The sequence below is a fragment of the Rhinolophus sinicus genome, chromosome 14 (genome assembly GCF_057876585.1).
Source record: "Rhinolophus sinicus isolate RSI-liver-muscle chromosome 14, RSI-T2T, whole genome shotgun sequence".
Classification (NCBI taxonomy): Eukaryota; Metazoa; Chordata; class Mammalia; order Chiroptera; family Rhinolophidae; genus Rhinolophus; species Rhinolophus sinicus.
Window position 1 is genome coordinate 32209603 of NC_142514.1, and position 11323 is coordinate 32220925.

General features: G+C 48.1%; 1 protein-coding gene across 3 annotated transcripts; it reads left to right on the top strand.

The window, feature by feature from the left end:
• The first annotated feature begins 2179 nt into the window (after positions 1-2179).
• On the top strand, positions 2180-11323 carry AKR1A1 (aldo-keto reductase family 1 member A1). Of its 3 annotated transcripts, none has more exons than XM_074334639.2 (10): positions 2180-2506; positions 4019-4092; positions 6117-6284; positions 8010-8129; positions 8301-8452; positions 9103-9298; positions 9614-9813; positions 10078-10150; positions 10431-10517; positions 11167-11323. In XM_074334639.2, the coding sequence occupies exons 3-10, from the start codon at positions 6201-6203 to the stop codon at positions 11230-11232; spliced, it is 978 nt and encodes a 325-aa protein (XP_074190740.1). In that variant the 5' UTR covers positions 2180-2506; positions 4019-4092; positions 6117-6200; the 3' UTR covers positions 11233-11323. The 3 variants fall into 3 exon arrangements, with proteins under 3 accessions (XP_074190740.1, XP_019604985.1, XP_074190739.1); XM_019749426.3 differs by having other exon boundaries at positions 2184-2506; positions 6195-6284; XM_074334638.2 differs by lacking the exon at positions 2180-2506 and adding an exon at positions 2588-2611 and having other exon boundaries at positions 6195-6284.

Genomic DNA, 11323 nt, shown 5'->3' on the forward strand with positions numbered 1-11323 from the left:
TGCAAACGACCAGGGGTTAATTCTTTGCCAAGACATTTTTCATCCACAACATAAATAGATGGAAATAGAAATCTTATTAAAGTAATGTCACTTGTTTTAACTCTGTTATATGCCAAAAATCACAAAATCTATCTTCCAAAATTACTTTTAATGGTCTACTGGTAGTTTTCAAACTTGGCCAATAATTTTCAAAACAAAGAATTGGAAATGACCTGCATAAGGGTTTATATGATGCAGTCATCAGAGTCATCAGTATTTTCAAGAGTCCCTTTGTTTAGTGGCCTCAAGGTTTTTACATTGGGGCAATGCATCCCAGAAGCTGTCTGAGAAGTTAGTCTTTTGTAAAATAGGAGGATGGGGCCAGCCCAGTGGCTCAGTTGGGTGCAGTGCCGTGCTTCTACGCCAAGGTTGCTAGTTTGAAAACCGGCTCTCCCGGAGCTGGGCTGCTGCGGGCTACCATGTGCTGCCAGGAGCGGCCAGTGGCCAGCATGAGTGTTGCTGTGAGTGGCCGGCAGCCATCGGGAGCAGCCGGCAGCCTGTGAGAGCTGCAGTGAGCTGCTGTGAGCGGCCCACCAATGACACGACCGACTACCTGGTGCAGGGAGCGCAAGAACCATAATACCAGCATGGCCCTCGGAGGTGTGTCCTGTACAACTAGACTGAGAAACAACAGCTTGAACTGGAGTAGGGGTGAGGGGGAGGCAGAAGAAGGGGAAAAAATAATAAAAATAAAAAAATAAAATAGGAGGATGATTGTGAAAGGGGCGGTGTGCTCTCAAGCCGATGGATCTGTTTGAAACAATACACCATCAATTTGACCTATTGCTCTGAAAATTAGGGTTGTGCCTTGCTTATAATAATCCCTGTAATCACAACTAAGAGCAAAAGCTCCAGAGCTGGGGAAGGAGGGAGCTGGGTTACCACAATGACTCAGCAATTCATAAGTTGGCAAGGTCACCACTTACTTTATTGTGAAGACTTCAGACTTTTAAGAAGTCAGACGAAGCAGAAAATAAGATGGAAGAAATCCATCAGACCCTGTAGAAGATGGTGGGAGGGATGGGATACATACTACATATGTCTCCTGATGTTAAGTCTTTGCTAGGCTAAGATGAGTTTGAGGCATCCTAAATTCTGATCACGTAAGCTGGAATCTAAGTGACTTTATTAGTATAGATGGTGTGAAAAGGGTATTTGGTCCATCAGGACATCACTTTTATTGAAAAGACAATGGGGAGTAACCCAGGGGGTGAAAAAAAGGTGGGGCATTGTGTCATCAGTGGAGTAGAGCTGGGTGAGGGAGACGGGGGTTTGGGGAGATAAAAGCAGAGCTACTCTGGGACAACCCTGCTTCTTGCCCACTCCTGCCAAGGAAAATACATAAATACAAGACACCTCTCAGCCAAAAAGACAAGGGCTATTTTAAATTTCAAAGCTGTGTGACGTTGGAGAAGCTATTTTACCCTGCTGAGTCTCTCCAATCTGTAAAATGGAACATGGATACTTCTCTCACAGGCTTCCAGTGTGCTAATAATGTCTGCCATCTTTACCTGGATGACAGTCATATTGAAAAAATACCCCAATGAAAACAAAAATCAAAACCACAGGGCTGTTTAATATTTGTGCATTTTTAATGTATGCTATACTATATACTTCAATAAAGACAAGAAATAAAAATATTCCTCTTCCAGGGTTGTTTTTAAGATTCAATAAAATCAGAGTCTAACACAGTGCCTGGCACATAAATGCATGGCCAGGGTCCACAGTCCATATACAGAAACCACGAACTTTCTATCTCTTGGAGTCTAGAGACCTGCTGTCTTCCTTGTTATGGTTGATCTTTATGTTGCGGCTGCTCTCTGGGCCTCATTTTACCTGACCAAATAACGAGCCAGCTTAGGTATATTCTGGGAACCCATCCAACCAGACTGTAAGGGAAAATGGAGCAAGAGCTTGGGTTAGTGAATCTGGAGGGAGAGCCGACACCAGAAGAACCTGCAACGTGGCACTCGGAACCCTTCTTCCTCCAGCAGGAGGAGTTCGAGTGGCCAAGAGCTGCGTCACTCCGGCGCGAACGCAATGTGGGCCAGCAGAGGCGCTGCCTGGCCTAGCTCCTAACACCCACCATGTGACCCGCGGCTCACGCTTCACTCGGCCCGCGAGTTCTCTAAACCGCGCGGTCAACTGTGTCTAAGCTCCAGCCAATCCGACCATCAGCTCCTAGAGGAGGAGATGGTGCAGCCTCCCACCTCTGACTTCCACCCCAAAGCTCCTTCTCCAGGGCAGGAGCGGGGTCCACCCCTGAGCGTGAAGCTGAATGCCCGGCCTTCGCCCCTCCTCCAGGAGGGGCTTCCTCCTCACTGCCAGACTTAAACCTGGTCCCTGCCTCCACCATCAGGCCAACTTCCTTGCAGCTCAATCCCGGAAGCTGGTGCTGATTGGGTCGCTAGCAGCAGAACTGAGCCGAGAGCACACTATCCTGTGCGCGCTCTGTGATCGGGCGGAGGTGAGTTTCTCCTGCTACTGCCCCACCTTCCTTGCAGAGGAGATGGCTTTGATTCTTCACTACTGAACTGTTCGCCCCGGGATAGAGTGGAGAGCGCTCTTACCAGTGCATGGTAGAAGCCAGAAGTTTAAAATGCTAGCTGAAGGATGAGCAGCAGTTAGCCAGGCAAGGGTGGGACTGGGGAAAGGAAAGTGTGCAGAGGCGTAGAGTCAAGTTAGTGTGGTGGCTGCTTCTGCAAAGTCTGAAACATGGAGTCTGAAATGAAGAGGTGGAAAAATGAGGAAGGTGGGAGCCAGATTATGAAGGGTATTGCTAAGGAGTCTGGACTTTATCCTGTGTGGGAGAGAACTGTTGGAAGAGTTTGAACCTGGGAGTCACATGGTCCGATTTAGTGACTAGATTGTGGGGAGAGGGGCTGCACAGGAAGCAGAGAGATCCCTGGTTCAGGTAGGGGTGGTCAGAGCTAGAGCAGTGGCTGCGGAGGTAGATATGAATGGACTGGAAAAAGATTTAGGAAATATATTAAAAAATTTTTTTCACCTACATCAAGAAGTGCATGATGTGTTATTGCAAAAACTGCAATAACACATCATGCACTAGAGCATCTATAAACTGCTATTATAGATGTATTCGGTTTGCTTTTTACATTAGTTTAGAGCAAACAGTATCTTTTTTTATGTTTACAAGTATTAACAGGATTTTTAACCCAGCCAAATAGACTAAATCTTGCCACCAGTACAAACAGAGGATGCCAAAAAAATGTATAAACATTTTAAGAAAGGAAAAAACTATTAAAATTATGCCGATGGTAACTACTTTGGGCACCTCTTGTAATTGCAGAAGTCAGATGTGACTTGAAAAAACTATTAAAATTATGCCGATGGTAACTACTTTGGGCACCTCTTGTAATTGCAGAAGTCAGATGTGGCTTCATAGAAGTACAGGAGAAGATGTATTTCCTTCCCATCACCTGTCAAAACCGTAATCTGATAGTACTCAGAGATGCCTTAAGTGAACTGAAATATGCTGTTTAAAGACCCTGTGGATTATACTGTGAACATGTTGTCTGGTTTGCTTTGAAGGTTGTTATCCAGGGCCTTGAATTCCTGGTGAGATAGAGTATACAAAAAGAAGATCATGGGTCAGACACTGTGCAAAGTGCTTTAGATGTAGTATCTCTTAAAACTGGGGGGCAAGCGCTGAGGTTCAAACCCAGGTCTGTACAACCCCAGAGCCTGAACTATTTTCTCTGTGCTCTGCAGCTGGATTTGACAATTTTGGACATGTTAAGTCTCAGATACCTATAGGACACACAGAGGGAGCTGAATATGTAAAACTGGGATGGAAAGAATCAGTGCTCAAGGTGATAACTGAAGACATGAACTTGACTAGGGAGTGAAAGTAGGATTGGGGTCAACCCTGAGGGATACCAACATTTATGGGAGGAAAGGCCCGTGCAGCCAGGGCATGCTTATACGAATACTGTTTTCCTCTTTTTCTTGTGTTTTCTAGTTCCCTGCATTCAGGTAGCAGCTGTAGAGCACTCTGAGAAGACTGAGCCCCAGTGAGAAGGAGCCTATGATCAGGTAAGGGTTAACATAGGTTAACAGTAGTGGTTGCGGATTGCGGTTGTGGTCCAGGCTGGTTGTGGTTGTGGTCCAGCAGGTTGCAGTTGCAGTCTAGCCGGGAATATTGTGCCCTGAGTCAACGTCAGTTGTTGCCAGACAATACACAACTGAATCCTGAGAAAACCATCCCCCAAAAAGCTCCCTGCTATTATAGATGTATTCAGAAACGTAGCTTGAAAAACCCCCACGTACCTTCTTATCAGTGCAGTTGTCTCTCTTACACTCTGCCCACTCTAAGCATACTTAATAAATCTGCTCCTCTTCTCGTCCTACTTTGTCTTGTGAATTCTTTCACTACCTGCAAGCAACCATGACAACCTAGGTGCCAGCTTGGGAATAATATAATAAAATCTGAGTTCTGATGCTACTACCTCTTCCCCCACATACCCAGCTTCTCTTCTAGAATCTCTCCCAAGATAACAGGGTTTCTGAGTGCTGCCAGAGTTCCAGCTAGGCAGTTGCTGATAAGCTCAAAGCCTATTAATGCAGCACTGGGCTGGAAAGCCATTGCCTCTGGCCGAAGGTGAGGAAGTCAAGAGCTGGCAGAGAATGACTTTCTGTCCTAGAGAAAAATTGCTTCTGCTGTGGCCCCTCTATTCCCTCCTTTGGCTCTCTTGTTCTTTACAGATCTTTTTTAGGTCTTTCTACCTCTATGAGTCCCAGCCCCCAGTTTCAATACAAAAGAAAGGGAGAAGCGAGCATCAGGTTTCTTCTTCCTTTTCCCCTTAGGCCGGATTTTTGTTCAAGCTCTTAGCCCAGGTGTAATTTCAGAACCCTCCCTTGTATGCTGGGAAATCTGGGAGAGGCCAACAAATTACTTTCTTGGGGATGAAGCCCAGGAAACCAGCCATAGACCCTAGGGGCAGTTGGCAGGCTGGTTCCTCCTGTGAAGTCCAGACATGCTTGCCTGATCCCTGGTAAGTTTTGTACCAAAGAATACGACGTGTGATCAAACGATACGGTGAATGTTTAAATTAAAAAGATTTTATTACAGTAAAAGACACATTGCCATTAATGCCCCTCAAAATACTCCCCCTTGCTTTGAACACACTTAATCCTATCATTCTTGCCACTTTCTGAAGCAGTTCTGGAAATCCTCTTTTGTGAGTGTCTTTAGTTCATCCTCCGTCATGACAACACTCCATGTCACACATCGCTTCTGGTATGGCAATTTCTGTCAAATAAAAACATCACAATATGCCCTCATTCACCTTATTCACCAGATCTGGCACCGTGCGACTTGTGGCTCTTCCCCAAAGTCAAAATGACCATGAAAGGAAAACATTTTGAATCGATTCGGGACATCAAGGCAGCCATGACAGACCAACTAAAGACACTCACATGTACATGTGTCTGCTGCTGGCACGTGTATTTTATAGTCTGTTTACCTGCCTGTTTCTTGCCTTTTTCCATTAGTTCCTCCTTGGATCCTTGACTCTGCCACTTCTTAGCTGTTGATTTGTGGCAAATAACTTCATGTCTCTGAGCTTGTTTTTTTCATCTAAAAAAGGGTATACTTCTCTTGTAAGAGCCCCTTCAGGCCTAGCAGCATGGTGGATAAGACCTCTGTGAGAGGATATCAGCGAATCTCGGTAGTTCTTACAACCTCCTGGGAACGTTCATTTCATCCTCAGAGAAGTGACGCCTTCCTGAGCCTGTGTTGTCCCCCGGTCTCACTTTGTCTCATAATGCCCTTTGCCTGTGAGGTCTCACTGGCTTGAGACCTTATGTAGTCAAGACTGGGTACTTCTGGGGAGCCAGCCCACCTTTGTTTTAGGTACTGGAGCTCTTTAACACAGACCTTTAGCTTGGTAGAAGGAGGGGCAGCCAGGCTGGTTGTCTAGTTAGTGTTTGTCCAGGAGTTACTGGTTTTGGTTAATTCTGAGCACCCTGTCTCAGCTGCTTCTGCTCACAGACACATACACACAACCGCATTTTTATTCTATCATCTCTATGCCCACTTTACCACCCATATTTTACAGGAGTCTTAACCAGTGGATAGCTGAAGGCCAAGCAGCAGCACTGATCCCTGCACCATTCTCTTCCTGTCTGTGTTTCAGGGGGCAATGGCAGCTTCCTGGGTCCTCCTGCACACTGGGCAAAAAATGCCCCTGATTGGACTGGGCACCTGGAAGAGTGAGCCTGGCCAGGTGAGAGATGGGGGAAGAAAAGGCGGGCTTCTTGGACCTCTGCTAGGGAAAAGGCAGTATTTGCGAGCGGGACCCTGCATGTTCTTTAGCAACCCCGTCCCTATCCTTCACTTAAAGTGGGATGAGCCTGGAGGGCAATGGGAAGAAACAAGGGAAGAAGGGCCGAACAGTGTGCCCTTGACTTCCCCAGCTGACTCAGAGGAGGGGCCGAGGGGGTCAGTAGGGCCAAGGGCATAGAAAGGAACCTTTTCTATAACTGGATTTGCACTGAGTGCTGTGGCAACTGTGGGACCCCTATGCTGACCCCTAATATGGCACTTATTACCCTCTGCTGTGATCATGTCTCCTGTCCCACTGGGCTCTGTGAGTGCTAGGCCTCTCTCACTAGTCTCATTCCAGAGGTAGGCACACAGTAGGTGTCAGGGTTTGAAGAATAACTAGGTCAAGTGTATAGACCAAGGATAAGCAAATTTTTTCTTAATGAACCAGATGGTTAATAATTTAGATTTTGCTGGACAAGTTGCAAAATACTTATGTAACCATTTAAAAATATAAAAATAATTCTTAGCTCAAGGGCTGAAAAAAGCAAAAGGCAGCTGCAAGACCTCTGCTGTAGACCCTTCCAGCTCAGGAAACCTGGGAATGGAGACTTGCTTTCCTAGTGTTGACACAGCTAGAGATTCAGCATCCACCTGGCATGGAGCCTCTCCCCAGCACTTGGTCATATTTTCTTGGACATCTGAATCAGAAGTCTGGGGGCTAAGTTTGGGAGGGACGCTTCTCGGGCAGTGAGAGCAGCTTCTTCTCTCTGGGATTTTGACTAGTGTTTGAGGTGTGGTTGGATGACCTCGGCCTTTTTTCCCTTTGCTTTTCTTCCTACAGCTTCCTAGGACTCTAGAGCTGGGGTCTTTGTGCTCCAGGCAGGCACTGACATAGCCTGGGATAAGTCCAGGAGCTAGATGAAGGCAGCAGTGGAGGCCAGAGCCAGGGCCAAGATGGGCATGGAGCAGCAGGGGTAGGGTCAAGGGGGAGTACATCTGGATATTAAGAGCTGCACCTAGATAGGGAACTTGAATGGCAAGGGCCTGGCACCTGGTTCTGCTTCTTATACCATGTTTCTAGTTGGGTTTTCAGTAAATTGACCTGTACTTCTACTTTGTGCCTGCTTCCTTGTCTCCTGATGGGGCCTCTGGGCCCAACTTCCATCTCACTTCTCCGCCTTCCTTAATTTTTTCCTCCTCTCACCTCTTCTGCTCACCTGAGCTCCCAGAGCTTGCTTGGTCTACGTGTCCCTAAGGCTCTCTCCAAGAAGCCTAGGAATTATTTACCTGTGTATCATGTTTCCCTAACCAGCTCCTCAGGGCTGGGGACCTGTCTCCATGACCTCTGCAGTGTATCCATCCATCTTCTGAATGTGTTTGTAACGTGTATCTGGGAACACGTTGCTGGTTTTTTGCTGGGCCCTACTGAGATTGCTTGGGTAGGAAGGAACCATGGAGGTTAGTGTGATGGGGACAAAGTGTTTGGGGGTCTCTGAAGAGGCTTCTGTTCCCCTAGACTAGAACTGTCTTCCATCTTCTCACCTCCACTGCATGGATGACTGCAGTGGTATATTCCTGTCCATTTTCAACCCCCCCCCCCGCCCCCCCCAGTCAGTGACCCTTAGGAGGACAGTTTCTTGTTCAGCCCAACAGAGTTGAAACCTTTGCTTCTCTCACCTGGCAGGTAAAAGCAGCTGTGAAGTATGCCCTGAGTGTAGGCTACCGCCACATTGACTGTGCTGCTGCCTACGGCAATGAGACTGAGATTGGGGAAGCCCTGAAGGAAACTGTGGGGCCCGGCAAGGTGAAGACTGGGGCCACAGAGGGGTGGGGTGAGAGATCTCAGAGGCTGGGACTGGGGCCTGGCTGGAGGCGTCTAGTATCAGCTCCCTTCTAATTCCTCTCCCAGAGGTGAGGGTGGGTGAAACTGGGTGCCCATGGCTCTTCTCACTATGGGCTTTGCCCCCTGTACTAGGTGGTATCTCGGGAGGAGCTGTTTGTAACGTCCAAGCTGTGGAATACTAAGCACCACCCAGATGATGTGGAGCCTGCCCTCCGGAAGACGCTGGCTGACCTCCAGCTGGAGTATTTGGACTTGTACCTGATACACTGGCCTTATGCCTTTGAGTGAGCTTTGCCAGGGTCTTCATTCAGGAAATCGGGGTGGGGGGAGTCATGTTAATAACTTATCAGAAGTCACAGTAGCAGAGCAAGAGAGGACCACTTATCTGTGTGGCAAGCTAAGGAGCTTGCCATGGGAATTCAGCCTTTTATGCTATAGCAGCCAAGAGTTTAGCTACAGAAGAAGGAGTGTAGCTTCACATGGTGTGTTTCCTAGGGTATGCATGAATGGTCCCTCCTGCTCCCTTTATTCATTCTGGAAAGAACTAGCTTCTGCTGAACTAGGCCCTGGGGTTGCAGTAAAGAATCAGCTCCTGCAGAGGGTGTGAGAGGAGCCTACCATCAGCTCTGTGCCCTGTGCTGGAAGAAGGCTGCAAGAATATGCAACTCTCTGAGGAGGAAGGTGTTAAGAAAGACTTCCCTGAAGAGAGGAGATACAATCTGTGTCTAGGAAGAAGAGGAGGGGAAATGGTCATTCCATTTAGAGTTAACACCTGAGTCATGATCTGGACAGGTGAAAAACCATGCTTGTGTCTCATTCTTTGCCCTTTGCCCTTTCTGGGCTTGGAGTATGGGGTATAGAGTGGCTGGATAGGCAGATAAGGCAGAAATCTGGCATTTGTGCTCACTCTTTTGGGGGGTTGTCTTTCTCTCAGGCGAGGGGATAACCCTTTCCCTAAGAATGCCGATGGGACTATGCGCTATGACGTCACCCACTACAAGGAGACCTGGAAGGCTCTGGAGGCACTGGTGGCAAAGGGGCTGGTGCGGGCACTGGGCCTGTCCAACTTCAGCAGTCGGCAGATTGACGATGTGCTCAGTGTGGCCTCTGTGCGTCCAGCTGTTCTGCAGGTGAGCACAGCAGAGCGGATCAGTTGGGTTTGGGCGGGGAGGTGTGCAAGAGCATGAGTGAGCAGATGACGTGTCTACTTCATAGAGATGACTAGCAAGTTGTCAGAAATTTTGGTGCAGGATTCCTCTGCATAAAGAAGAACATTGAAATGTGGGAAGAGAATTAGATGGACAATGGAAAAGAAAGTGAGAAAAGCAGGCTGAAGGGAAGTGGGGGGTCAGCAGGGCAGGGTTGGCCAGGACAGTATGTCTGAGTGTGTGGCCAGGCAAGTTACGTGTGGCTACCTCATGGTGATGGGTTGTTTCTTGGCTCAGGTGGAATGCCACCCATACTTGGTTCAGAATGAGCTGATTGCCCACTGCCAAGCACGTGGCCTGGAGGTGACTGCTTACAGCCCTCTGGGCTCCTCTGATCGTGCTTGGCGTGATCCTGGTGAACCTGTCCTGCTTGAGGATCCAGTGGTCCTGGCACTGGCTGAAAAGCATGGTCGGTCCCCAGCCCAGATCTTGCTCAGGTGCGGGCACTCTTGGGGAAAGGAGGTCAGGTCAGGGAGAGGGCTCCTGGGTTGGGAGGCAAGGGTTTAGGGGTTCCTTATCCAAGTACCTGGATGAGGCCGAGGATCTTGCCACGTGATCTGGGGGGAGGTCACTATAAAGCATGTGTGCCATTCCAGTGGGACTCAGAGTCTCCAGGAGCTTAGAGAAGGCTTCATGGAAGACAAAACAATGCTTATGAGTACTGACTCCTCTTCCTCTTCTACCTCAATCCTACACCTTAGGTGGCAGATCCAGCGGAAAGTAATCTGCATCCCCAAGAGTGTCACACCTTCCCGTATCCTTCAGAATATCCAGGTACTTGGTGACGGGTCCTAGCTTCTTTAGCCCATTGGGACATAGTCTGGCCCCAACACTGCCTGGCTAAGAAGGCAGTGTTCTGGAACCCCAACTTACACTCCCAAAGCTGGCTTTCCTGACCCCCATTCCCCATTCCCAGGTTTTTGTTTTTTAAGGAGGGTGCAGCTCACTTTGGTCCATGAGGAGATCGAACTGAGAACCTTGGTGCTACCAGCACCACACTCTAACCAACTGAGCTAACCAGCCACTTCCTCCGCCCCACCCCCACCATCCCCAGGTTTTTGACTTCACCCTTAGCCCAGAAGAGATGAAGCAGATAGATGCCCTTAATAAAAACTGGCGACTCATTGTGCCCATGCTTACGGTGAGTATGTATCACCTCCCAGAGTCAGGGAATGTGAGATTTGGAGCAGAATTCTGGCCCAAGTCTGGCCTCAGCCTTGCTAGTCAGACGAGAGGCAGAGTGGTGTTATTGGTAGGATTCCTGTCCTAGACACAATGGGCTCTTTTCTCTTTATTCAGCTCAGGGAAGTAGTATGGCCCAGGGATAAAGGTATATAGCCTATGAGTCCCAGTCTTGCTTCTCAATATCTTGTAAGCTGAAACATTGTTTAACTTCTTCAAGCCTCATCTTCCTATCTGTAAAATGATCCCAGTTCCTGACATGTAGCAAGCTCTCAATAAATATTATAAATGAGGGGAGGCTAGAAGGCATTCTCAACCTTGATAGAGGATTTGAGGTCAGGTTGAAGTCTGTTGCACATAGGGAAATAAATAGTTCCTTATCCTGGCTGAGACTGCACATTTGTAGGGACGGGGTCAGCTGTGTACCAGGTGTGGGTTTGGTGTTGGAATGCTGTTGATACTGTGGCATTCTCTGAGCTGGGGCCCTGTCAGTGCCATGTGGGATCATGCTGTACACAAGTGAGGTTGTTTGGGAAGATTCGGGGAAAGATGCCCAGTATCTTTGAAATATTAACTCCTAATGGAGTCATGTCTGCCTCTCTTTCCAGGTGGATGGGAAGAAGGTCCCCAGAGATAAAGGGCACCCTCTGTTCCCCTTTAATGATCCATACTGAAACCACAGCTTCCTGGCTTCCTTTCCAGCTTTCCAGCTAGGAGGTCCTGCCACCCCCAGAAAAGGAGTTAATAAATTCATTGGAGTATCTA